The sequence below is a fragment of the Grampus griseus genome, assembly GCF_964374135.1.
Source record: "Grampus griseus genome assembly, chromosome: 17".
Taxonomy (NCBI): domain Eukaryota; kingdom Metazoa; phylum Chordata; class Mammalia; order Artiodactyla; family Delphinidae; genus Grampus; species Grampus griseus.
The window spans coordinates 79,046,049-79,072,988 of NC_139011.1; the positions used below are offsets into that span (position 1 = coordinate 79,046,049).

The 26,940-nt window shown below is 46.1% G+C and overlaps 1 protein-coding gene across 3 annotated transcripts in view; it reads left to right on the forward strand.

The window, feature by feature from the left end:
* The window catches only part of ST18 (ST18 C2H2C-type zinc finger transcription factor), a gene marked incomplete at both ends in the record, with an annotated part of 123,271 nt that extends 96,712 nt beyond the window's left edge, over positions 1-26,559 (forward strand). For all 3 annotated transcript variants that reach the window (XM_082674746.1, XM_082674747.1, XM_082674748.1), the window contains 10 exons: positions 1,271-1,386; positions 6,522-6,584; positions 7,329-7,397; positions 11,104-11,166; positions 11,268-11,348; positions 12,270-12,491; positions 18,017-18,105; positions 21,237-21,340; positions 23,775-23,918; positions 26,419-26,559. In XM_082674746.1, the coding sequence (XP_082530872.1) occupies positions 1,271-1,386; positions 6,522-6,584; positions 7,329-7,397; positions 11,104-11,166; positions 11,268-11,348; positions 12,270-12,491; positions 18,017-18,105; positions 21,237-21,340; positions 23,775-23,918; positions 26,419-26,559 (1,092 nt within the window). The remainder of the gene's footprint in view (positions 1-1,270; positions 1,387-6,521; positions 6,585-7,328; positions 7,398-11,103; positions 11,167-11,267; positions 11,349-12,269; positions 12,492-18,016; positions 18,106-21,236; positions 21,341-23,774; positions 23,919-26,418) is intronic.
* Between the last annotated feature and the right edge of the window lie 381 nt (positions 26,560-26,940).

Consider the following 26,940-nt stretch of genomic DNA (forward strand, 5'->3'; position numbering starts at 1 on the left):
ACTGATTTTGGGTGTAGACTCAGGATTATTAAAATTGTATTTGCCCTTGCAATTTCATATTCATTTGATTTAAATGAGATTTATCTTGAATAACTCAAAATTGTTTTCTCACCTTAAATGGATCAGTACTTCTGAGATTTAGGAGACAGTGTTTTTATATTAGTTAATCTGATTTTAATATTAAATCCAGAACGTATTATATTTACTGGATATAAACTTAATGATAAAAGTAAGCTAATTATGTGACTGAATAAAACCGTCATTAGTTTTCTGTAAGATAATATATCAGATGGTAAATAAATGATTTGAAAGGATCAGTGAGATTTCCTTATGAAATCAGGATCGGTACCAAGCTTAAAATAAGGCCATGAAAATTAGTGATAACCCAACAAGAGATTCCATCCAATGAGTAAAACCATTACAAAATGCCAACTTAGCAAAAGAGGTAGTTTAAGGAAAACAGGAAGTGATGTGAGACTAAAAGCAATTATCCAGAAAAATCAAACTAAATGTTGCCTAGATATTGTGGACTCAGTGATTACATATTTAAACAATTTAAATCTTAATTATCTGCTTATCAGAAAGGACATTCTGGGCTTCCCTGGTGGCGCAGTGGTTGAGAGTCCACCTGCCGATGCAGGGGACGCGGGTTCGTGCCCCGGTCCGGGAAGATCCCACATGCCGCAGAGCGGCTGGGCCCGTGAGCCATGGCCGCTGAGCCTGCGTGTCCGGAGCCTGTGCCCCACAGTGGGAGAGGCCACAACAGTGAGAGGCCCACGTATTGCCACAAAAAAAAAAAAAGAAAGGACTTTCTCCTAGCCTAAATTTACTTCTTCCTTCTCTGTTTGAAAATATGTGTGATTCATTTTTTGCAGTGTTTCTTTTACCAATGACTGCTGTGTGCATAAAGAACTCTTCCTATGTTCTCTACGAAATGTTTGCTATGCTGTAAAACTTAAAATATATTAAAATATTAACTTATTTACATAGCTCAAGAAATACCTCTGTAGTTATATTTGCCAAAATGCAAACTTTCTAAAGGTGTGCCCGTGAGTTACAATTTCTCATTCTTCACTGAGCATAGATGTCCATAGCGGTCCAGATCTACCCTTATACTCATTATCTTATTTATTTTGTGTACAAATCCGACGAGGGAAGTCATCTAAGTCTTTAAGCCAAAACTCAAATTTGACCCCAATGACTTCAAATACAGTTGTCTTTCCAGGGTTTCCTAATGCCTTGTGTGCTTCTGTATTATTTTTGTTTTCAGAAAGACCCAGTGAGCTCTCTAGAAAATTTAGAGGAAAAGAAGTTCCCTGGAGAGGCCTCCATACCAAGCCCTAAACCCAAGCTCCACGCAAGAGATCTCAAGAAAGAGCTAATCACGTAAGTAGTCATCTGGAGTGGCTTACTCTGTGGTTCTAGAACGGAGACTCCAGTTCAAAACCTTGAGTAACAAATGACGCCTTGGCTTATGGAGCTGACTTTGCAGATGTTTCAGGGCAATTTCAACCCGTTGGTAGTTAAATGTTCTGTATATACCTAGACCTATGCTCAGAACTAAGAGGATTATGAAAAAAATGTACCTGACATGATCTCATGCTAAGAGAATTAAAAGTCTAATCGACTGAAAAACAAAACATGTAAAACAATTAGAAATGTTTATGTTCTGATCAGCAGATCTTAATCTAACACCCGCTGGCCTCAGAGGATCCAAGTCAGGGCTTCAGGGAGCCTACAGACTCATAAAGCTTAACTGCAGAGTGTTATTGGGAAGGGGGTTCATGGTTTTCGTCACATTCTCAAGGGCTTCCGTGACTCAGAAGTTGAAAGGACAGGGCAGGAAGTACTAGTCGAGCTGCAGTGGGTTCTGAGACAGGCCCGGCCGTCCGGAGCAGAAGGGCCCAAGCTGAGCCCCAGGACCAGGTGACCTGGAGAGAGAGAGAGAGAGAGAGAGAGAGAGAGAGAGAGCAGGGTGAGGGCCCTGAGAAGATGGCCAGGTTTCCCATGAACAAGCCACAGGGTGTTTGGGCAGAAAAGTGCACTAGGGCTGGGGTATCTTAGGAAGAGCAGTGTGCAGAATTCTTCAGGGGCCGGGTGCGCATGGGGACCGTCTGGCGTCAGGAAGATCACCTGAAATGTTGGCTAAAGATGCAGACGTGAGATCGTGAGCTGCGGCCTGGGAGATGGGGCCTCCAGGGAAGATGTATAAGAGGAAGAGGACAGAGTGCCCGGCCCAGAATCCGAGGGCACGCATCCTGCTGGGACCTGACAGGGAAAAAGAAGCCCACGAAGAACAAAGACCTGGGGCCAAGGGGGAGGCAAGTGATGGTCATGGGAGCTGAGAGCTCAGAAAACTCCCACCTGGGCCTTGGATGGTTTCAGATGCCACAGCAAGTTGAAAGAGGTTAAAGCAGAGAAGGCAGGGCAAACCCCAGGAGAGCGGGCCTTGGGAATATGCGAGGCCAGCCAGCGGGGGGACGCGCGGCGGGAGCGGGGCGCGGGGGCAGAGCTGGGGTGCGAGGGACGTGCCGCCAAATGACGCAGGGACGTTAACCAGGACTGTGGCCTGAGCCCAGCTCGCACACCCTTATTCCTTTTTCACCCCGAAGATCTCTGGCCGGGGACCGTTGGAGGTCAGAGTGCGGCGCACACGGCTCGCTTACGGGTGTGAGTTCGCCCGGGCCATCGCCAGGACACAGGCCGTCCTGACCGCCTTCTCCTCGTCTTCCGGTCACCACCGTGCGGGGGACGTGGAGACATCAGGGTGACGTTGAGGGAGGGAGAGAGGGCACAGGGAGGGGAGGGGCTTTCAGGCAAAGGCAAGGCGGGAACCGTGGCTTTGGGACATTTATATCCTCAGCAGATAGTGTAGTCCCGGGGGGGTGGTTGCCGGGAGTGAGTGAGTGACATGCAAGAAAATCTTTTCCACAGGAAAGTGATTAAACGTTCATGTATATTCTCACCCAATACAGTTAAAGCTGCCAGCTAATGAGAGTTTCTAGCAAAGAGGGACCCTTGCACTTAGGCACTGGCATCTGTACCCTCTCTTCTGAATCCCCCAGCAGAAAAGTACATTTACGTTTTTCTAATACAATAGATTAAGCACCCTGTCCTGAGTAGAATGCACTGCCCACCGACCTCTGCGGGGCCGTCCTCCCCTCCCTCAGCTCTTCCCCCACGTGTCACCCATCCGAGAGGCCTTCCCGGCTGCTGTGGTCCCCCCTTCCCAGCCCCACTGCTCCCGCCCCCTTTCCCAGGAGGGCAGGTTGTTCCAGCCACTGAGGTTGCTTCTTCCACATCCCCGCGTGGGCCCCTGGTACCACTGCACTGCCGCTCGTTTCCCCGGTGACAGGGACACACCTCAGACGCTGCACAGGCCCTGCACACACAAGCTGTCGATCGGAAGACCCCAGTCCAGCATCAGTCTGTCCTGTCCACACTCAAGTGATTTTTTTTTTAACATCTTTACTGGAGTGTAATTGCTTTACAATGGTGCGTTAGTTTCTGCTGTGTAACAAAATGAATCAGCTATATGTATACATATATCCCCGTATCCCTTCCCTCTTGCGTCTTCCTCCCACCCTCCCTATCCCACCCCTCTAGGTGGTCACAAAGCACCGAGCTGATCTCCCTGTGCTATGTGGCTGTTTCCCACTAGCTATCTATTTTACGTTTGGTAGTGTATATATGTCCGTGCCACTCTCTCACTTCGTCCCAGCTTACCCTTCCCCCTCCCTGTGTCCTCAAGTCCATTCTCTACGTCTGCGTCTTTATTCCTGTCCTGCCCCTAGGTTCTTCATGACCTTTTTTTTTCTAGATTCCATATATGTGTTAGCATATGGTATTTGTTTTTCTCTTTATGACTTACTTCGCTCTGTCTGACAGCTGCTAGGTCCATCCACCTCACTACAGATAACTCAATTTCATTTCTTTTTATGGTCGAGTGATTTTTAAATAATTGGTTATGCTGCATTCCTTCAGGATTTCGTGGGCAGACATTGCTGCCTCGAGCATGATGTTCTCTTAGGAGGTTTACGGTTCCTGATGATGTAGGGCCCACGTACCAGAGCTGCACGTCCCCAAGCACAGTGCCCTCCGGGAGGTGCCCTGGCGCAGCCGTGTCAAGGCTGCCGTGGGCCTGCGAGTCGAGTTCCTAAAATCTTTGGATGCGTTTTGTGTCTGCATATGATCTCAGATATCTTCCAAAAGGGCTAATGTTTATCCTTTGAAGGTAGATTTTGGAAATTTCCAGTCGTTCCAAGCTAAATGAAATGTAAAGAACTGGTAATTAACCCGCATCACCATTTTAGACAGAAAAATAAAGTGGGATCATTTTGTAATGGGCACTTCTCATGGGTGCAAAGAGAAAGGGCTCCAAAAAGATGGTGACCAATTTTTGGAATATAATCATGAATTCCTAGGAAATTGACTCTCTAGGGGCCTCGTGGTTTTCCGCTCCTTTCGGAACAGGGGAGCACTTGGGTGGGTACCACGTACTTCTGCACACCTGTGTCACACACTGGTTCTGTAAATGTCTCACTGCTTTACAGTTTCACCCTGTCCTTATTATGCTTTGTTTTATGTTTCTAAGAGATAAATGCACCTTAATTGCTTACCAGAAACTGTTCCGCTAAAATAGGACTTTTTGATGTCATTGATCAACATGAATTTGCTTAGAGTTTGAGCACCACTTACTGAGGGAACTAGCTAGTTTCCTTTCTGTAAGTTGTGATACTCTCATTTGCAAATCTTCCCAGAATACATCACCCAACTGGGATCTGCACATGTTATTGTACAAGATTTCTCATTGAAGATCTGTAAATTAAACCAGCCGTCAGGATCCAAAACAGGACCTTTTCCCACCACCTCGCCCCCTTCAATCTTGGCTTTATTCCTTGACCTCTTTATACCACAAAGCTGAAACAAAATAGCCACTATTTAAGTGCACACTTTATCATTATATTTCCTAAGTAATTTATAACTGTCTGGTTTATAAAATCATTGGCACTTTGCCTCTCCTGGCAGTGTTAATAGGCATAATTTAAAAATAGAAATAAAATTTAAAGTAAAATAAAATAAATGCAAAGCTATTTTGGCACACCAGGTGGCGATGTATTTCCAAAGTAGGAATTCGCAGGGCACTGTGACCCATCTCTCGCGCTCTGAATATTCCAGCTGTGTAATTATCAGAAAAGATTTTTTCTCTGTTTAGCGGGTGAGTGGCACTTGCAAGATAACTCAGCTCAGATGTTAGTCGTTGTTCTTTTTTTTCTTTACTTGTTTACGTATATTTGTAGCTTCCGCATTTTCCTTTCTGATGTTGCATGGCTGGTTCAGCTCGGATCAAGCTGCGGAAATCAAGCATCTCTCTGAGAGATGAAGACGTTCTAACTCTTACAGTTTCTTAGAGTACCTGAGAATGATTGGAACGTAGCTCACAGGGAAAAAAAATACTGAGAAGGTGACGTTTCAGAAATCTTGGATGTCAGCAATCTATCCCCAAATGCCCCTTTAAAGAGGCAGAGTCTGCGTGCCACACGTGGGTGAGCCTTCACGTTAGGCAGGGTGCCGAAAACATCAGAAAGCACGAGTGACGTAGCTGATGTCCCTGATTATTGACACAAAGACCACCGAGTGGGCTGGGGTCAATCTGCTTACCTCACACCAGCAACTTTCAAGCAGTGTCAGAGGGAAATAAAGGGCTCCGAAACCAAGGAATCTGTTAACTCTGGCGGCAAAACTGCTCAGGGTAACTATCCACTTGCACTATTTTTAAAACACACGTAAGATGCGCAGAACGTGACCAGCTTCTGAGACAAATGAAGTGCCCGGGACAGACTCTGGTCCTGGGCAGGCAGCCTGCAGAGCCTACCGCTTAGGTGGTTAATTCCTCATCGTCTTTGCTGGGTTCAAAACTTCGGATGAAACTGATCACAAGCTTTATTAACTAAACTTCGTAACTATTTTCTGTACTATCGGCAGCTGTCCCATCTAAAATGTCAGTTTACATTTTAGCCATATGTAGTATTTTCAAAGATCTTCTTTTTCAGGTGTTTTCTAACATGCTTATGAAGTTACTATGTTATCTTTTTCTTTAAAAAAAGTCACAAAAATTTCTTTCTGACATCTGTGATATAATTGGTACCTAAGAGCTGCTATCATGGTGAAGCATGGGTTTTTTATATTTATGTTGTATAGCTCATATTTTCAAAGAAATAGAACACCACTGACCGTCGATTGACTCACATCCATTGCCAGGACACGTATTTTAGCATCACTGTCCTCCATCGTCTGAATCAGAGAGCTGATGTGATCCTGGAAACTAGTAACTCAGGACCATGGCAGTTCCCTCTTGTCTCGTCTGCTGGTCCTTATATAATCTACATCTTTAGTTCATTAGCTTCTTCACGTCCCATATGTGTTAACTGGTCTTGAAAAGAGAAGCTACCTCATACCCAGTCAGAGCAAGTGCATCCGTGAAGGCACCTGACCCTGATTCTATGTTTTTATTGACCCAGCTGTCCAACGCCAGGATGCGACGGGAGCGGGCACGTCACAGGCAACTATGCATCTCATCGCAGGTAGCTCCCCACCCTCTCACTTAGGCGTTCCACATCTGTCCTCCGTAAGGACTCACCCTCACCCTCTCTAGAAAGATATTATCTCGATCGGGAGTTGGAGACTGAGTTAGTTGGGGTTTTGGTTCGTTTCGTTTTTCAGAAATAAAGCTAAGTCTTCAGTCTTTTTACTGATATTGTAAAGAAAGTGTACTTCTCTGGTCAATAACGGTTTTCTGATCCTATGATCCAGGCTACAGCCAGAAGTTAGAGTTCATGTCAGGCTCGGGTCTTGTCTAGCTTTAGGGCTCAAGTGAAACCCAGGGAGGACAGCAGTGACCTGAACTGACCTTTTACGCTGTGGAAGGCTTCAGTAAAGGGTTGGAGGGACAGTAGTGCAGAGGCTGTGCTCGGCCCTTCCTCCCACCTGTGTCACCCATGTGATTCGCTGTCCCTCTGGGCAGGGCCTTAACTTCTGAGCACCATCCCTCGGGATGCAGAGGGAGGGTTCTCTGGGTCAGTCATCACTGGAGCCGGGGGTCTCGCTGGGCTAAAGCCCCTGGTTTGGTAAATAGCAAACCAGAGTCTGTGACAAGTAGTCAAGGTGCCCAAAGCCCGGACTCACTAGAGCAGCAAAGCCGGGTTCAGACTTTGTCCCAAACCCCGTCGGTGGATTGAACGTGTGTTCACCAGCTCAGGCTGCCCCCAAGTCGGGCCTGCGTGTGTCAGCGCGTGTGTCTCTGTTTTTGCTTTCTCCTCCCTCTTCAGTGTTTCTGGATGTCCTTTGGCAGATAAGACTCTGAAATCCCTCATGGCGGCCAACTCTCAGGAACTCAAGTAAGTGTCCGGCCAGGGTGGCCTTAACCAGGGGCAGACGGCACCTGAGTAAATTACGACCACGAGCTCTCTCACCAAAAGCTCAAACAGCTAAAACCAAATCGCTGGAATTTAGTTTAGTTAATTAGCTGGACTTGGAGAGTTTGTATTATACAATGTTTTTAAAAGCAATGATGTTGGCCTTCCCTGGTGGCACAGCGGTTGGGAGTCCGCCTGCCGATGCAGGGAACGCGGGTTCTTGCCCCGGTCCCGGAGGATCCCACGTGCCGTGGAGCGGCTGGGCCCGTGAGCTGTGGCCGCTGAGCCTGTGAGTCCCAAGCCTGTGCTCCGCAACGGGAGAGGCCACAACAGTGAGAGGCCTGCGTACAGAAAAAAAAAAAAAATGTTAAAAGCAATGATGTTGAACACCTGCGACACCTTTTCTCTGTTACCTTCAGAACGTGTGTACTAATCAGACCTAGGAGGGTACGGCCAGCATTTTCATCATCTGACTTTAGGAAAACTGCACAGCACTTCACCTTGTGGGCATTTTGAATCATACGACAGCCTTTCACTTTCGGGGGCGACATACAATTCCGGCTCATTTTCACCTTGTCTACAGGATCTCAAAGTCACACGTATATTAACTTTCGTTGATTGATTTGATTTTTCCTACTATTATCTTCTTTTATCCCAAACTTCTCACTTGTTATTTTCATGTGTTGTTATAATACTTGTAGACTAATAAAAAGTTATAATCCACTATTTACCCTTTAAAAATATAAGGCATACATTTAGAAAAGATGAAGAATAACATTAATCAAAATTAGAAAAATGCATTTGCACATAATATTTTAGGAAAAATCAGTGTTACTAAGTCTAGTGATAAAATAATATTTGTGTAAATAGTAGAATTAACACTTGGTGTCTAAATTACAGGTAAAATTTCAGAGAATATATCTTCTTAATATTTTGCTAGTATTTCCATTTTTTAACTTGTTTAAAATTTATCTAAAAATTATCTGGAAAACGTTTATGAAACAAGATGTGATATTAAGCAGGTATAAAAATTCAGAAGTTTAGTACCATGAATAGTAAAGACAACTCTAAAATATACAAAGTGAGTGTACAATTGATTGTGTCAGTGTAGATTCTAGAATCATTTTATTGGCTACCATTTTTCTAGATTGAAATGGCAGGACGTGAAGTAGAGACTTATTAGCAGATTGAAAGGAGAGAAGGGCTAGGCATACTCACTCAGTCTTACTCAATTGCTCTGAACTTCTATATTGCCGTATCTTAAAAATAGCTATCAGTTCTCCTGAGTATTTTCTCTAAACATTATTTCTAGAAGAAAATGTTGATAATACATTGAAAACATGTGGATTGAGTGGTTCTATAGCAATGTTCAGTACTTACCTGCTTTATACAGTCACCTAATAAGTAACATCTTTGTGGTTTTTTTCTGTACAGAAAGAAAAGGGGACATTTCATTGACCTCTTGTTTGGATATTCAGGGAGAATTTCAAAACAAGGTTTTTTTGGCATAGACTTTTCCAGAATTGCAATGTGCTAGTAAACCACTATTTTACTAAAAATATTAATAGCATCTGAGCCTTTCTTACAGTATAGAATATGTATTAAATCTCTAAATGTTTGATTAGAGAATCATTGCAGGGTTCTCTGGTTAGCTCGAGGAGACATATGCAGATTGCATATTTCCTTCGAGAAAAGCATTCACTCCCTATGTTCCGCCTCAAGATTGAATATAGAAGAATTTCTGTGAAAGTTCAGTGGGTTAGAGTTTAAGAAAAGGAATAATGTTCACATTCTTCTTTGGATTATTATCTTTCTCAAACTCTTGTTTGAGTAGAGATCTGAACCCAGGTGGGCATACAAGTGAAATAATAACAATGACCTTGTCTACAAGAACTTTCGGGAAAGCAAACATTTTACGACAGCCTCTGCGTTTTATTTTTTAATAAATTTATTTATTTGTTTTATTTATACTTTTTTACTTTTGGCTGTGTTAGGTCTTTGTTGCTGCGTGTGAGCTTTCTCTAGTTGCGTCGAGCGGGGGCTACTCTTCGTTGCGGTGCGTGGGCTTCTCATTGCGGTGGCCTCTCATTGCAGAGCACGGGCTCTAGGCGCGCAGCCTTCAGTAGTTGTGGCGTGCGGGCTTAGTAGTTGTGGCTTATGGGCTCTAGAGTGCAGACTCAGTAGTTGTGGCTCGCCGCCTCAGTAGTTGTGGCTCGCCGCCTCAGTAGTTGTGGCTCACGGGCTCTAGAGCGCAGGCTCAGTAGTTGTGGCACACGGGCTTAGTTGCCCCACGGCATGTGGGATTTTCCCAGACCAGGGATCGAACCCGTGTCCCCTGCATTGGCAGGCAGACTCTTAACCACTGTGCCACCAGGGAAGCCCACCTCTACATTTGTGTTAGTATCTGGCATTTTTTAAGGCAACAGAAGAGTGAGAATCTCTGTATATTTTTGCATTCAAGTGTATTTTAAACCCTGTTCCTAATTAGCGTTCTAGGTAAAATTGGAATCTCCTTCCAGCTTCACTCCCCTGACTCTGAATTTAACGGTTGACTGTCAGCCAGAGTTATTGGTAGAGTTTCCACAAGACTTCTTCAGGTGGACCCTGAGGCAGAACAGATCAGGTGCAAATGTCCTAGGTTCTTTGGCAGGTGCATTAATCCACCAGGTGTCGGTTGTCCCATCCACCACTGCTGTCCATCTGAATGTAAGGGATTATCATGGTGTTGGAGCAAATCAAAGGAAATAAATTACACACAGAAACAATTTGGAAACTCTCTTTTCTTAAGCAAAAGATAAGAACTTTGCATGATGTAGACAGAAGCCCAGCAGTAAGTTGTGGGTTGAATTTCAGATTCCTTCCAAAATAAGGTTTAACAACAGGGACCTATTGTGTAGCACAGGGAACTATACTCGAGACTTGTAATAACCCATAAGGGAAAAGAATCAGAAAAATTTTATGTAGATATATATATATATATATGTATATACATATATATATAACTGAATCACTCTGCTATACACCTGAAACTAACACAACACTGGAAATCAACTACACTTCAATTAAAAATATAAGGCTTAAAAAGAAAGAAAAAAAGAATGGAGGGTAACAATGAATACGGTGTCTTCCAAGCATTGGACAGTAGTTAACACATCTTAATATTTCCTTTAAAAATGGATTCTTAGGGCTTCTGTGGTGACGCAGTGGTTAAGAATCCGCCTGCCAATGCAGGGGACACGGGTTCGAGCCCTGGTCCAGGAAGATCCTACATGCCGCGGAGCAACTAAGCCTGTGTGCCACAACTACTGAGCCTGCCCACTAGAGCCTGCGAGCCACAACTACTGAGCCCACGTGCCGCAGCTACTGAAGCCCATGCACCTAGAGCCCATGCTCCGCAACAAGAGAAGCCACTGCAATGAGAAGCCCGCGCACCGCAACAAAGAGTAGACCCCGCTCGCCACAACTAGAGAAAGCCCACGCACAGCAACAAAGACCCAACACAGTCAAAAATAAATAAATTAAAAATAAATTTATTTTTTTAAAAAAGGATTCTTAGCCAAAAACCAGTTCTGTACAAGCGAAGAGTCCCGCAAATCAGCTCATTCTGTTTGACTGCTTGTCTCTGTGTGATTTGTTGTGACCCCCTACCACTGCTACGTGGCCCCAGCTCCGCTCTCGTGTCTTCCAGGTGTCCCACTCCAGGCTGTGACGGTTCGGGGCACGTGACCGGAAACTATGCCTCCCACCGAAGGTAAGACTGACCCCATGCCCGAGATGGAAATCAGAGCAGTGGCAGCCGCGCCCGTGAGATCACATGCTTCTGTTTTGTTCTTTGTTGGGTCCGTATTTCAGCCTGTCCGGCTGCCCTCGTGCCAGGAAAGGTGGTGTCAAGGTGACCCCTACGAAGGAAGAAAAAGAAGACCCTGAACTCAAGTAAGTGTGACAACTGAGGCGGCGGCATCAGGGCAGAGGCCACTTGTGGGACAAACGGGGGGACTTCGGTTGGGAGGCAACTGCATGTCTTGTTCATCACGAGGCCCTGGGAGCAGCATGGGAGCTCGGAGGCTGCAGAGCACCTCACCCTCCCCAGTCGTGCTCACACGGGTCTCCGATGGTGCAAAGGAAAGCAGGACTTGGTCCTTGCCCAGCGGTTTTAAAGGAAAGCAGCCTCGTGGACATGCCCTAGTGTGACACACATGGCTGCGGCCTCCCCTGAAACTTAAGGCACAATTTTATCTAAAGCGAACTCCCTCCTCTGAGAAACATGCTTCAGGTCTTGGGTGACAGATGCAGATACAGGTGCAGAAATGTACAGAGGCTTGCTCGACAACGTGCAATATTTAGACATTTGGAAATCAGAACTCCCGTTCTCTGAGCCAGGGACTCTGTGATGAGGGAGCGCCAGTTGACACGTTAGACCCTTGGTCTTTGTTTGGAGGCAACGTAACCCGTAACCAAGGGCTCCCCTGGCTGTTTCTGGAGCTGAGAAGTGTGGCCACACACTTGACTCCACTCCTTCTAAACGGGTGGCAAGTCCCCTGAGCTCTAGAAGTCATTCTCCACCCCTCTAAAGTGGGGTAACAGCGTCTCTGCCCACCAGGTGAGCAGTGAGGCTCACGTGAGATAATGCATGACGGTTGCTTAGCTGGGAGCCTGAGGGCCATCCCTGCTGCCAGCACTGCTGTCTCCCTGGTTGGAAGACATCTGGTAGACGCTGTCGTTTCCCCACTTGCCCCCTGTGTGGTCTGCTCTCACCACCACTTCCTCGATCGCTCGCCTCAGTGCCTCGCCTCAGTAAGTCACCTGGCTTATCTCGTCTCTCCCAGCTGCTAACGACTGTCTGTGTCTCTCCAGATGCCCTGTGATCGGGTGTGACGGCCAAGGTCACATATCAGGTAAATACACATCCCACCGCACGGCTTCTGGCTGTCCCCTGGCCGCCAAGAGACAGAAGGAGAACCCTCTCAATGGGGCCCCCCTCTCCTGGAAGCTGAACAAACAGGAACTTCCCCACTGCCCGCTGCCCGGCTGCAATGGGCTGGGCCACGTGAACAACGTGTTTGTCACCCACAGGAGGTAAGCTTTGCTTCTTTTTTTTTTTTTTTTTTGCGGTACGCAGGCCTCTCACTGTCGTGGCCTCTCCCGTTGCGGAGCACAGGCTCCGGACGCGCAGGCTCAGCGGCCACGGCTCACGGGCCCAGCCGCTCCGCAGCATGTGGGATCTTCCTGGACCGGGGCACAAACCCGCGTCCCCTGCATCGGCAGGCGGACTCTCAACCACTGCGCCACCAGGGAAGCCCTGCTTTGCTTCTTAATGTGTGGTTGCTGTGATTGTTTGTCACCTGGATTGTCCAGGGGAGGGAGCGACCCCCTCAAGGTCATTAATCATAGCATCTTAGATGTCCAAGTAATGAGTCTTGCCAGTTAGATATTCGACCAGTTTGAAGGATGGAAACTGTTATTTTCTCTATTTCTGAAATTCACTGCACGATTTTCCACCACTTGTGAAACCGTGCTTGTGGTTTTTTTATTCTAAAATATTGCTTGTGCTGCTTTTTTTAATGGTTCTGTCAGTGGTTCACTTCAGTTCTAAGTGGTGATAGCTCCTCACTTCTGTCGTGTGATCGTGAACGTTCACTTTACGTGTTTACGTCATGCCCTTCTGCTCGCCAACTGGCTCCATTTCAGGCCAAATGGTAGTTATGTTGCAGCTGGGAAGCTGTGAGTCATCCCCAGCGGCCAGAAAGAAAAGGACACAGCGATTACTAAGTACACGGAGGACAAGAGAGATTGAGAAAACTCTTTTAGCTTCACAAGGACTCAGCTCCTTCATCATCGAGCGGCACGTATGTCAACCAGGCTCTTTGTCAGGAGCACTGATCTTAATCCAGGCTTTTGTCCACATTCTCCATCAAGGAGAGGAGCTGGCGGAATTCCCTGGCGGTCCAGTGCTTAGGACCCCGCGCTTTCACTGCCAAGGGTGCAGTTTCGATCCCTGGTCAGGGAACTAAGATCCCACGGGCCAAGCGGCACGGCCAAACTACAAACTAAGGAGCGGGGCTGGAAGGTTCACTGCACACGTCTCTGGTCGTGGGGCTGTGGCGCACGATACAGATTTAGGATCTAACAAAGCTTCGCGAGTCCTGAAGCTCTGCTTATGGGCAGGATGCCCGCAGAGCAAAGCTGGTTCCGGTTTCGAGGTGCACACCGACGGTGTCAGGAGATGAAGTTTTCCAAGAGCTACACCTGCTTATGGAGGAAACCTGATCTCTTCAGGTGGTTTATTTTTTGACGGTTCTCAGATGCCTGATCACGTTCACAACAGTGCACGTTGTTTTCTTCTGGGTCTGTACCATCGTTTCCTGTCCAGGAAGGACAGTCACACGTCAAGTGAGCCTCGTAGCTGCACAGCAGCTGTGCTTTCTCACCATGGACCCTGTCATATCCATGTTGACATCGATAATGAAATATTAATGCTGGATTGTGGCGAGTGCATCCCTCAGTTAGAACACAGATTTCTCTTGAAAAATCCTGGAGTGGTTTTACGTGATGACGCCAGGCCTGGTGAGGATGTAGAGCTGCAGGGACCCTCAGAGCTCTAAGTGGAAGAGGGATTGGTAGAACCATGTCAGGAAGCTGATGCCTCAGATGTAAGGGAGCTGGTGAGGGTGCCCTGCTGTCCAGCCGCCAGGCGTCCAGGCTCAGTCCCAGAGGCTCTCCTGCACCCGGAGATGGAGACGGACGTGTGCCAGGAGGTCGGCTTCCCGGCGCCAGGCTGGGGACCGCCTGCCCGCCACCTTGGCCCCTGCAGCGCAGGGCACAGGAGTGGCTCCACCTGCAGGACCTCGGATCCGTGTGGTTGCAAAGGCACGGCGGGCGGGCTTGGAGCAGGTGTTGAGTGGGACAGAGTGCTGAGGGCTACGTGTGGTAGGATTCTGTCCCACAAAGTGAAAAAACGTGTAGCAAAATCACGTTTTAAAAAACTAGGTAATGTTTCATCTGCAGTTGGAGTTACTGGCTGTCTCTGCGGGACAGGGGACAGCTGTTGCTACGGGGCAGGTGAACCTTCAAAGCGCGTTCTGTGTTTGAAGGTAAATTCAAGGTATGCCCCTCAAGGGTATTCTTTCAACTGCAAGTACACGTTGTATGTGTCTGTGTACATACTATTTATTTCATAATAAGAAAAGGAAATTATGAGTTCAAAAATATGGGCTGCAGTATTAATGCAGAGATACTATGTTCTAGGAGAAGAAAAACAGTTAAGAATTTAGACAGATGAATAATTCAGATTTCACTGTTTTTCACTCTTGCTACTCAAAGGATTTAAGAGCCCAAATGTAACCTGGGGTTTTCTCTTCGGGGTGGAATGCTTTTCTTTACTATGTGTAGGATTTAAGCAAATAAGATAATAAAATACCTGGCTTATTGCCTGGTACATAGTAAGTGTTCAGCACAGACTATTTCCTTTCCCTTTTGTACAATTATATGAATATATGTGTAGCTATGCAATAATTCATTAAAGTAGGAATGACATGCTGGAATCACACGTACTGACCTACGTTACACCTTTATCTGTCCTGTTCTCAACCCTGACGTCCTGACTTGTTCTGTTCTCTTTCCCGTCACTGCCAAGGGCCAACTGCTATTCCAGGCTGCTCTGTCCCAGCAGACAGCCTGTTCTAAGTTCCTCACGTGACTTATCCCTTTAAACCCTTACAAACCCTGTAAGCTACAGGGACTGCGGTGGCCCTCAGTTGACAGAAGAATCAGAGCACAGGGAAGTTCAGGGATTGCCCCCCTCCTGCACAGCTCACAGCATCGGGGCCCCAGAGCCCCTCTCCCGAGCTGGGTACCAGCCCATCCCTGGTGTTTCCTGGATCCTCCCGACGACGAGGCACTCGTGCAGACTTTCCTCAGCTGTCCTCTAAAGCAAGGTCTGTAACTTTTCCCATTTAAGGTTCAGCAAAATGGGAATAATTACAAAACTTACCTTAGAGGATGGCTGAGAACAATTACCTGTGCATTACATCAGCATTTTGTTTACATACTAATTACTTTAAAACCTTTCTTTAAGACTTCATGTTACAGACTTCCACTTTGAAAGAATAGCAACTGAGAAGACAAATGGTATTATATTAAATACACATCATTATGGATGTCTGCAGCTTTAAAACCAGAAGTCCTGTGACTAATAGAACTCATTTAGTGCCACACCATAACTGTAATTTTATTGAGGTTTACTAACATATTATAAACAATGATGTCCACCACACAGATTTGTCACCTGCCGTTTTACTGTAACAGGGCAGATGAAGATATAGTTTTAAATTGCCTTCCCCTGCGGATTCCCTGGTGGCACAGTGGTTAAGACTCCACCTGCCAATGCAGGGGACACGGGTTCGAGCCCTGGTCCGGGAAGATCCCACATGCCGCGGAGCAACAAAGCCCGTGCGCCACAACTACTGAGCCTGCACTCTAGAGCCTGCGAGCCACAACTACTGAGCCCGTGAGCCACAGTTACTGAAGCCCCCGTGCCTAGAGCTCGTGCTCCGCAACAAGAGAAGCCACCGCAATGAGAAGCCTCCGCACCGCAACGAAGAGTAGCCCCCACTCACTGCAACTAGAGAAAGCCTGCGTGCAGCAAGAAAGACCCAATGCAGCCAAAAATATATATATAAATGAATAAATTTTAAAAATAAATAAATTTTGAAAAACAATTTTTTAAAAATCTTTTAAAAAAAAATTGCCTTTCCCTTCCTTCATAGAATTGTGAATTTGGTCCAGGCCGTATAAAGCATGTTTCTCCTGCCTTACGATACGGAGCCTGAACCCCAAAGGCGACGCCCAGCCAACCTCCCTGTTTTCCTGAGCGGCAAGACCGAGCCTTGTGGAGGATGTGGCATCCTCAAAAGGAAAAGGGACATTAAAAATATTTTCTTGCCCCAGTTTTCTTAAATTTAGGATTTGTTTTATATCCCGGAAGATATAACCACATTGGGAGGTACGAAATATCCAGTGGCATTTTTTTAGACCAAAGCCTCCCTCCCATCACTTAACTGTACTCGGTTCTAACGCACATGGTTGTGGAGTTTCACTAGCATTCCACACGGCTGTCCCCCCTGGACGCTCACCCTGTGTTGTCTAAACAGTGCAGACCCTTGACGGGAGAGACAGAAGTTCTTGGGAAGTATTAACATCCATCTTGTTACAAACCTCCCACAGGTGACTTTTAAAATCCAGTTTACCAGCCAACCATTACTCCTGTTTGTAACCATTTGTCAGAACACAATATGTGACAGAAGACAAGACAGACTTGTACAAACTTTCCAGGAAAAAAAAAAGATAATGTAGCTTATAAAGGCCACTCTTTTTAGTGAGCAGCTTCCAAAATAGAAAAGTCAGGTTCAAAGTTCAGTTTGTGCTTTTCCATTATTTTCTTTTCCTGTGTAAAATATTTCATAATTTATCAAACCTTGGCAACCCACAGAGCCTTCTTTTTATATGTAGTATTACATATCTATTATTGTTTTATTTCATAAAATCTTAATATAGAACAATTTTAAATTCTTAAAAAAAATTCATTCTGCAAACATTTATTAAGGGCTTTGTTTCAGAAATACTCTCCTTTCACTCTGCCAAGTGTTCCACTCTTTGGATGGAAAATGATTGTTTCATGCATGAACTGTAAACAAATTTCTCTGGGAAAAAATATTTTCAATGGCTAATTATCATTTTTAATTCTATTTAAAAATGGTATCTCCAAAAATATAACCAAATGACAAAAGAATTAATGGCTGCATAGAGCAACGAAATCATCTCATCATGTGCTACAGGAAACAAGTATCGTTCAATGTTGTCATTATCATTTTGGTGTAATTTAAACAAAACAGATGACATTATAGGAAGGACGCAGGTGTGAAGGGTGTGGATCTCCAGGAAAAGCGTATAAAGAGCCTGCCGGGCAGCGCACTGCGTGGGCAGTGAGGCTGCTTAAATACACCTACAGCCCTGCCTTTTCTGTTCCTTTCAGGTAGAGATTCTTTAATGAAAAATGATGTTTACAAGTTAAAGAATAAATTCGAAACTTTCCCCTACCCAAACTGGATTTGCCATGAAGCGGGGGGGAGGGATATTATTTGGGGCTTGTATCAATTTGAGTCATTCTGTAAAGATCAAATGACAGTGTGTATAAAGACAGGAAGAGCTAGATTTATTATTCATGGCATTTTTGACTAATCTGGAACAAATCTTATGCAAAATGTATACATACAGTTTTACATTTACAGTGAATAAAATAACCACTACTAAAAAAAGGCCCTTACATGAATGCAAAGTAGTAACATTTTAACAAAATTAATTCAGTGATAATTATCAACAGTAGCTATTTGTATTTTGATTTGAGAAAAAAACACAAAACACTTTATTTGAGGGCCTTTTGCTTTTGTTTTAATAGATATTGTTACTTTCTGCACAGAGACTGCAGATTGTAATGTAATGAGTAGGCAGGCAAAGACTTAAAGAGGAAGTAGCGAGTACAAAATTTTAATTTTTGTCAGAAGTAATATGTGTTTCACATATCAGTATGATTTCTCTTTTCACAGCTTATCTGGATGTCCTCTCAACGCACAAGCCATCAAGAAGGGCAAGGTCTCTGAGGAACTAATGACCATCAAGGTCAAAGCATCTGGAGGTAAGAGGGCAGGGCGGGGTCGCCACCTCCGAGGTCTGGACCCTGGTCTCCGGCGGGTCCTGTGTCTAAACCATCCTCCGTGCGGGAAGTGCTATTTGACTAGGCAAGAAGGAAGCTTTCCTCAAATTTGAACTAAACTATCACTTTCTCTAAAGAACAATCTCTTGGGTTGTTTTCCTTACTTTTTTTTTTTTTTCTTCATTGCAAGTGACATGGGGGCGACTAGTTGGTTTGGAAATGGCTCTGATATATCAGAGTTCCATCACTTTCATCATAGGGACCAAGAGCTATTTCAAAGGACAGGCCAGAGTCCTGGTGTGAACTCGTTGGTCACCTGTAGGTGAGGAAGGGGGCTTGTTTGCTGGAATGTATTAGGTCATGGGGGCTAGAGTTCCTGATGGCGATGTTAAAATGCTGAAATAGGTATATTTGTATATACTGTGTGATGTTTTCAGAGAATAGCCTAGTGACCTTGTTGTGACCTCTAGTGGCCTCTAGTGACATACAGCACAGAGAGTGGAGCTCAGTTCAAAATGTGTGGAGATTTAAGTGAAATCCAAAACTTAAATAAAAGATACAACTAAGGAATACTTTAGCCATCTTGGAGAAAAAAGAAGGTACAAACCTTCTTTTTCAGGTATCAATTTAAAATGTTTGGCAGTATTATGTTATGGCGGTAAAATTTCCATATTTGATTTTTCATAGGGATGATGAGAGAGTGGAACATGCTGCAGCTGTCACCCTTGGGGGTCAGATTCACAGGTGATGTGATTAGGGCAGTTAGCAGAGCATGACGACATGTGACAAAGGGTGCTTGAAGAATAAAGTTTCCTGGGAATACTCAGGCTTGTGAACACAAGTGGTATCATGAGAAGATGACTTAGGTCACAAGAAAAGAGAGTCAAATTCGGAATTAGCCGCCTTCAGATGTGCGTGTTGACTGGTGTGTTATTTTTCCAGAAACTTGTAGGTTGAAAGATCAGTCTAGAGCAGGACAGTTTTTTTTTTAATACATAAAAAGGAATATAAACACAGCATGACAAACAGGTATGTAATGTTCTTTTGCTACTGGACAAAATGCCTTTCTGCTCTCATTTATGCTCAGGTCTTCAGAGAACAGAGTTCAGAGAAAATTCTGTCTTCTAGTTCTCAGAAAAATATCTAAGATTTTGGAGTCGTGCAGAACCCACCCCAACTCTACTGATTTTTCAGTTGGAATTTTAATTGCTGTGATAAAATAAAAGTGTAAATGTGGTGTTGCAGATGCTAATTGTTTTAAAAATCAAGCTGATTTAATTAATTTAGTGGTGTCCATGTCTTAGGTTTACCTTACTTTTTAAGAAGGATCTCCAGCAGAGAAAACCAAGCAATGAGACTTTTGATGAATTAGGGTGCACTGGCTGAACTTTTGTGCTTCAGTCCTGAAAATGATAGTTTTTTGTATGAGCCTGCACGTGTGTGTGTGTGTGTGTGTGTGTGTGTGTGTGTGCGCGCGCGCGCGCGCGCTCCTGGTATAAGCCCTCTATCAAATTTCAAGTTTGGGGCACCTATGTTTGAATCCTTAAATTCTGCTCTACCCTCAGAATGGTATTTTTGTGGAGAATCCACATGGTTTAATTTAGCATCTCTATCTCTATTTCTCTACATGCCTTCCTAGTGTCAACCCCCAACCACAGTTAATGTACACAGTGGCTGAGCTGAGGTCTATATTGGATCCTCCTGTGTCCCTCTGATTCTTGAGTACTTTTCTTGAGTTCTCTCCAGCATTATCTCAGGCGTGTGTTGTTTCCTTCGAAGACCATCCTGACGCATCTGGGAAACAAAGGCAAAACAGTTACTTTACTTTGGGGATTTTATCTGATGGCGTCTTTAGCACATGGGGAGAACCAAGCCGGGGACTGTGACCTGTTGTTACTTTATTTCTCTGAAAGCATCACTCCATCTTTAAATCCATGTGTGACTCTTAAAAAGGGTGGCTTGCTTCCAGGTTGTGCTTCCGTGAAGAACATACCACGTGCACCTTACACCTCCTGCTGCTGTAGGTTTGTCTCAGGTGTGTGCCTAGGCACGGCGTTGCTGGGCTGTGGGGCATGTGAGGTCCACCTTCAGTAGGTGAGGAGCTGTGCTCTAGAGCAGCGACCCAGGAAAGTACCAGAGCCTAGAGCTGTTTCGCACAGATTGTCAGCTCTGCTCACGCATTGGGCTCACTAAATCTAAGTGCTGGCATTCGCGTTTATCCCGCTGAACTGTCATCTCTTGGTCTAGAGTCATCATTCTGGACTGTTGAAATGACCTTAAATCCTGCTTCTGGCATCCTGATCACGAGCTCCTCTTCCCAGCTTTTTAAAATCTTTAAAATGTATTCATATGCCTTCTCTAAAAGAATGATGGGAAAATAACTCCCGTGCATTGAGAACCCGTTGTATGTTCAGCACTTTATGTTTTATTGCGTTAATTCTCACAACGTTTTACTGAAGCACAAGGACGTGAAGTAAGTGACGCAAGTTCAGGAACAGGAGCCAGGCAGCATTCAAACTCCAAAGCCACACTCTCCCCGGGCGGCATTTGCTTCTGATTCTGGTCCAGGGAGAAGCCGAGCTGTGTGTCCCTGGGCTCGAGCCCACCTGCCAGGACCCCCTCTGCCTCTAATAATGACTCATAAGACCCCATACGTTTGGTCGTTAGTCAGCACCATCCAGGTCTTCCTGTCCTGGCAGCGTCGCACAAGAGAGAATGCCCGGGCTTTGGAGCTCAGGCAGGCTCTGCCCTTCCTTTGGCCCCGGGGCAGGTGATGCGACCCCGTCGGGGGTCACCGTGGCCTCCTTTAACCTCTGTGAAGCTCTGGCCTTTGTGGGGGGAAGGAAGGGTGATGACATCTGCCCCACAGGGTCCAGCAGCAGACCTGGAACACAGCAGACCTACATTAAACGCTGGGGCATTTCTTACTAAGGAAGAAAATCCTGCAACTCTTTGAACCCACTTTTTAAGAATCTTGAATATGGGTAAAAATTCAACGTTATAAATTAAAGTCTCATTTTCACTTAGCAAACCACAAACTCAGTGTAAAAGGGCTCAGATTTGTCTCAGTCTCTTATTTTCTGTTTGAACTAAAAGAGTCTGACTTTTTACAGGTATAGAGAGTGATGAAGAAATTAGGCATTTGGATGAAGAAATAAAGGAACTCAATGAGTCCAACCTTAAAATCGAAGCAGATATGATGAAACTCCAGACGCAGGTAAAAAAAAAAAATAAATAAAAAGGAAGAAGGAAGGGAAAAGCAGTGGGGGAAGGGATGGAGGAAAGGAGAAGGCAGGAGAGCAATGAGTTATCTTTAGGTAATCATAATCCTAAATGGAGGGAACACATTGAACTATTAAACGCTATGATAAAAAACAAACTTATCGGACTTCCCTGGTGGCGCAGTGCTTAAGAGTCCTCCTGCCAAAGCAGGGGACACGGGTTCGAGCCCTGGTCCGGGAAGATCCCACATGCCGTGGAGCAACTAAGCCTGTGTGCCACAACTACTGAGCCTGTGCGCCACAACTACTGAGCCCACGTGCCACAACTACTGAGCCCGTGTGCCTAGAGCCCGTGCTCCACAAGAGAAGCCCGCGCACCGCAACAAAGATTAGCCCCCACTCGCTGCAACTAGAGAAAGCCCGCACGCAGCAACAAAGACCCAACGCAGCGAAAAATAAATAAAATAAATTTTAAGAAAAACATACGGATCTTTTGCAATGAACACACAGAGTGTGTCTCCTGTACACATCCTTGTGAAGGCTTGAATCCATGGATCACGCTGGACGATCGCTGGTTTGGCAGCTGTAGCCAAACTGCTCACCTGGGTGAGCCTGGGTGCACCAAGGGCTGTATCAGCAAGTAAGACGATCTTCCTATAACTGCAGAGCCTCTGGAGTATGTGGTGCTTTAGAAAAACCGTCACGAGAAGATATAGGAGGCCTTAGTTTTATTGGAAATTCAAGTAAAGCAATGCAACTTTTTAAATTTAATTTTTCTAGAACACCTCTGAATGAGTCAGTCTTTGATAGAAATGGATCTTTTCCCAGATTTTCCTGACATTCTTTATTGAAAATTCAAGCAGTTTCTCAATTCCGCATTCTCCTGGGTCTGCCCCAGCCCCTGATTAAATTTACCCACGAGGGAATTAAAAGTTCAGTCCAGGATTTGTTTTTTGTCTTTTTTTGTTTGTCTGTTTTTTGGCCATGCCCCAAGGCTTGCGGGATCTTAGCTCCCCGACCAGAGATCGAACTCGGGCCCCAGCAATGAGAGCACCGAGTCCTAACCACTGGACCACCAGAGAACTCTCGAGTCCAGGATTTTTAAAAACACTCATAATAACTCTATTGCAATAAATCAGAAGGAAAAGAATGAGACAAAGTTAAGTTGAAGTGTCTTTCTCCCTTTTCTCCTTTCCTGAAACGTGGGGTTTGGGCCACTGAGGTTACTGACTCTCAGAAGTCTTCACTCACAGGGGCCTAAAACAGAAGCTTTTAGTCCATCTGAAAAGCAGGTTTCTGCGTGACCAGTGTCATAATCTTCCATTAATAGCAATCTAAGCTACAAAGAGAGCGTCATGCGTGGTTTTCGCAATCATGAGAACTTGTCTTGAGAACATTAGTGAAGAAAGCAAAGGCCTTGCCCTCATGGAGCTTACAGTCTAGAAGGGGAGGTAAACAATAACCAAAAAAATCAGAAGCGATAAACTACATCGCACGAGGGCAGGGCATGGGGAGAAGCAGCCAGGGTTCGATACAGAGAGGAGAGCGGGGCTCAGCCACAGGGAGAAGGAAACATGTGGCCGGACTCGAGGAGCTGAGGCCGTTAGCCAAACAGGAAGGGGGAGGAGTGTTTCCAACAGTAGAACAGCCAGTGCCAAGCCCCTAACCCTTGAGAAGGCCCAGCGTTTTGAGAAATAGCAGAGTGAGTGTGGCTACAGGTCAGTGACCTGGGGGTTGTAGGAGGTGAGGCCCCAGGGACACACAGGGCTTCCCAGGCCCTTTTTAAGACGTTGGTTTTTATTCTGAATGAACGCAGAACCATTACGGGGTTTAGAGCCAAGGGTTAACACGATCATATTTGATCTACGATCTGCCTGACATTTGAAGAGACCCGCGTGGGTAGGTGGGGTGAAGACAGGTCAGCAAGAGATTGGGTGGTGCCCAGCTGGGTGCAGGGCCGCCCCTGAGAAGGGGTCACAGTCACCACGGCGGCTGCCCCTGGGGAGCAGCAGTGCAGGTGGGCACCATCTCCGTCCTGGGCCCTCTGACGGGGGAGCCCAGTGGACATGAAGTGCGAGACAAAGCGCTGTCAGGGACGCCTCCCAGGCCTGAGCAGCGAGCAAGTTGCCATCAGCTGGGAAGGAGGGGGCTGTGTAGGGAGCGGGTTTGGGGAAATAGTGAAGGTTTGCCCTTGCAGTCCGCCTTACAGCCACGTGGAGGTGTGGAACTGCAGGCGTGGGAGAATCTGGGCTGAAGAGCCGCACTTGGGGCTGTGATTCCGGCCCTCAGAGCAAAGGTGGGGGGGCGGGGGCGGGCAGGGCTGCCGCTTTCTGAGGACAGGTGGCCATAGGCCTGATCAGCGCCGGACCCCGCTAAAGCCCCGCCCTTCCAAACCCCGCTTCCCACGTTCCCAAGTTCTTTCCATTTCAGATCACGTCTATGGAGAGCAACTTAAAGACGATAGAGGAGGAAAACAAACTGATAGAACAGAGCAACGAGAGCCTGCTGAAGGACCTGGCGGGCCTGAGTCAAGCCCTCATCTCCAGCCTCGCTGACATCCAACTCCCGCAGATGGTGAGTCTGAGGCCGCGCGGCTCCGTCCCAGGGCTGCCCTTGCTGGCGAGCCGTCACCCAGGGCTGGGGCGGAAAGTCGGCTCCGAGGGGACGGGCCACCCACACTTCATCCCTGGGAACGTGATGGATGTTTACGTTGAGCCTATGTCACGACCAAGGGCTTCTGATACCGCAGGAGCCTTTCACAGATGATGAGGGTTTATCTGAAACTAGGTTTATCATGTAAAATGAAAATTGGAGGCCAAAGTTCCCGCTCTCAAAATTTGTTTCCAGATGGGAAGCTTGCTAACGTGGCTTACACAATCTGAGACCCATGCTTTCTTTTTTTTTTTTAACATCTTTATTGGAGTATAATTGCTTTACAATGGTGTGTTAGTTTCTGCTGTATAACAAAGTGAATCAATTATACATATACATATGTCCCCATATCCCCTCCCTCTTGCATCTCCCTCCCACCCTCCCTATCCCACCCTTCTAGGCGGTCACAAAGTACCGAGCTGATCTCCCTGTGCTGTGCAGCTGCTTCCCACTAGCTATCTATTTTATATTTGGTAGTGTATGTATGTCCACGCCACTCTCTCACTTCGTCCCAGCTTACCCTTCCCCCTTCCCGTGTCCTCAAGTCCATTCTCTACGTCTGCGTCTTTACCTAAGTATGTTCTTCATATATATAAGTACTCCTCATATAGAATAAAAAGCACAAGAGTGAGCAAGGAATCCTATTTCCAAAACCTAACCATATGCTTGAGACATTGCAACTATTTAAAATTCATAGAAGATTGATTTCCTTTACATTTTCATAAATATAATAAACATTTGGAAGAGGGCTGCATTGTTGAATGCTTTCCATTTCCTCAGTACAGGCATGTTTAGAACAAGGTTTCTAAAGCTGCAAGTTTTATATACAGAGGGTTTGAAAAAGCAGCAATTTAATAAAGAAATAGGATTGGTTTTCCTGAAAGCAAGAAATCTCGCAATTTGTCCAACTTCCCAGCATGGAACCCTCATCTTCACCAATTCCAAATATGTCTCCTGACAGTAAGAAAAGAAAACAATATTTTTTTAAAAAAATCAATAATGTAATAAAAAAGAACCCAAAGGAAAATAAATGATTACTTTATGGCCGGTATTAAGGTAATTATTGAATATTATTGTTATATTATTTCTTGTTTTGTTATATTATTTCTTAACATTTCTCTCATACTTCAAATTCGTATTCTGTAATAGTTTTTTCTTCAGTGGCACCATAAAAGTCACAGTTACCGTGCAAGATATACTTTGCATAGTTACATACAAGGCACTCTCGCGGTGATGTGGGGGCGGGTCCCACTAAATGTTCACAATTTATTTCGAGCACTGGTCTCCCATCTTGTGGGGGAGGGATTGGAGGCTCTGAGCCTTACGTAACTTGATGCAGGTTCCAAAGCCTGCACAAGCGAGGTGGCCTTTATCACTCTGCCATCCGGGTCCTCGTCCAGCTAGAAACTCGTGACACGGCAAAGGCAGAAATGACAAGGGAACGGAGAGCCGCGTCAGGCAGCTGGTGGAGTCAGTGCTCGGCTGGGCACAGTGAAATCAGCTCCACGTTGAGAAAGCCGAGCTCTTCAGCAGCAGCAATCACAGGAATACCCTTTATTCCTTTGCACTGAGACCTTGTACAAGTCCCTTCTTCCACGCCTCTTGTGCAGTAAGTAAGGCACATTTCCAAAAAGCTGGGAAATGCAGGCCCAAGAAGTGGCGGAGCGGCAGTTCCCCAGCCACTCGTTCCTTCCACTCGTGCAGTTTCCACGCTGCGAGGGGCTGCTCTGTTTGAGCTGCCGCGTTAGGGACAGGAGGTGCCCACGCACAAGCAAAGAGCAGGGGGTGAACAGACCGGACTCTGTGAATCCCGTATTCCACCTGGAAAGACAGAGAGAGGGGGAAAGCCTAGCTCTGACCCTCAAGGCGGAAATGGACAAAGGAGTCTGACGATGTGAATCCCGTATTCCACCTGGAAAGACAGAGGGAGGGGGAAAGCCTAGCTCGGACCCTCAAGGCGGAGATGGACAAAGGAGTCTGACGATGAAGGAGGACAATTCCCACCAGACAGCTGGTGACACCTTGTCCAGCCTCACAGCCCTGAAACCCCGGCCCAGGGCTGTCAGAGGAAGCTTCTGGACGAGCAAAGCCCTCCTCCTGCCTGGCCCACACCCGCCTTCTGCAGACGAGGTCTCCATGCTGAGCACGTGCACGTGAGGGAGGCCGAGAGCCCCTCTCGGGAGGAGGGTGCAGCTGGGAAGGGCCCAGCCCAGCAGCGAGACCTCCACCTGGTGTGGCTCCAAACTGACCCCAAAATACGGGCAGTCGCGCTCACCCCATTAACCGAGTGAAGAGCGCGCAGCCGCCTGCCTTCCCGCGTCCCTCCCTGATGCCAGAGTCATGGTACCCCCCGTGGACTTGCTCCCCTTTTCCCAGCAGCCTGGGTCACGTGATTGATGCCATGTGTTTTGTCCTCCTTCAGGGGCCCATCAGTGAGCAGAATTTTGAAGCGTACGTCAACACGCTCACAGACATGTACAGCAATCTGGAACGGGACTATTCCCCAGAATGCAAGGCTCTGCTGGAGAGCATCAAGCAGGCGGTGAAGGGCATCCACGTGTAGGAGCACAGCGCCACGGGCCGCGGACTCTCCACCGGCAGCCGCGTGTACGGATCTGGAGGGCCCCCGGCCGCTAAGGCAGGCAGGCGCCGTACTGCATCTACAATTGCAACATTGCACTAATTTCCCCCCCCCCAGCTAACGTGAAAAGGAAAGAAAAACTATGATAGACTCTTTGGATGAAAAGCAATGCAGTCAAATATTAGATCTTATTTATTTTCATATGCTTTCCTTTTATTTCTTCATTGCACTCTTTTGGGTTCTTTTTGTACAGTATATGTAAAATAAACGTGACATTTTTATATTTTATTTATTTCTAATCAAAGAGTTTTTTTATCTTTTAATTGCATTTTGAAGTCTGCCATATTTTTACAAGTGTGTTTA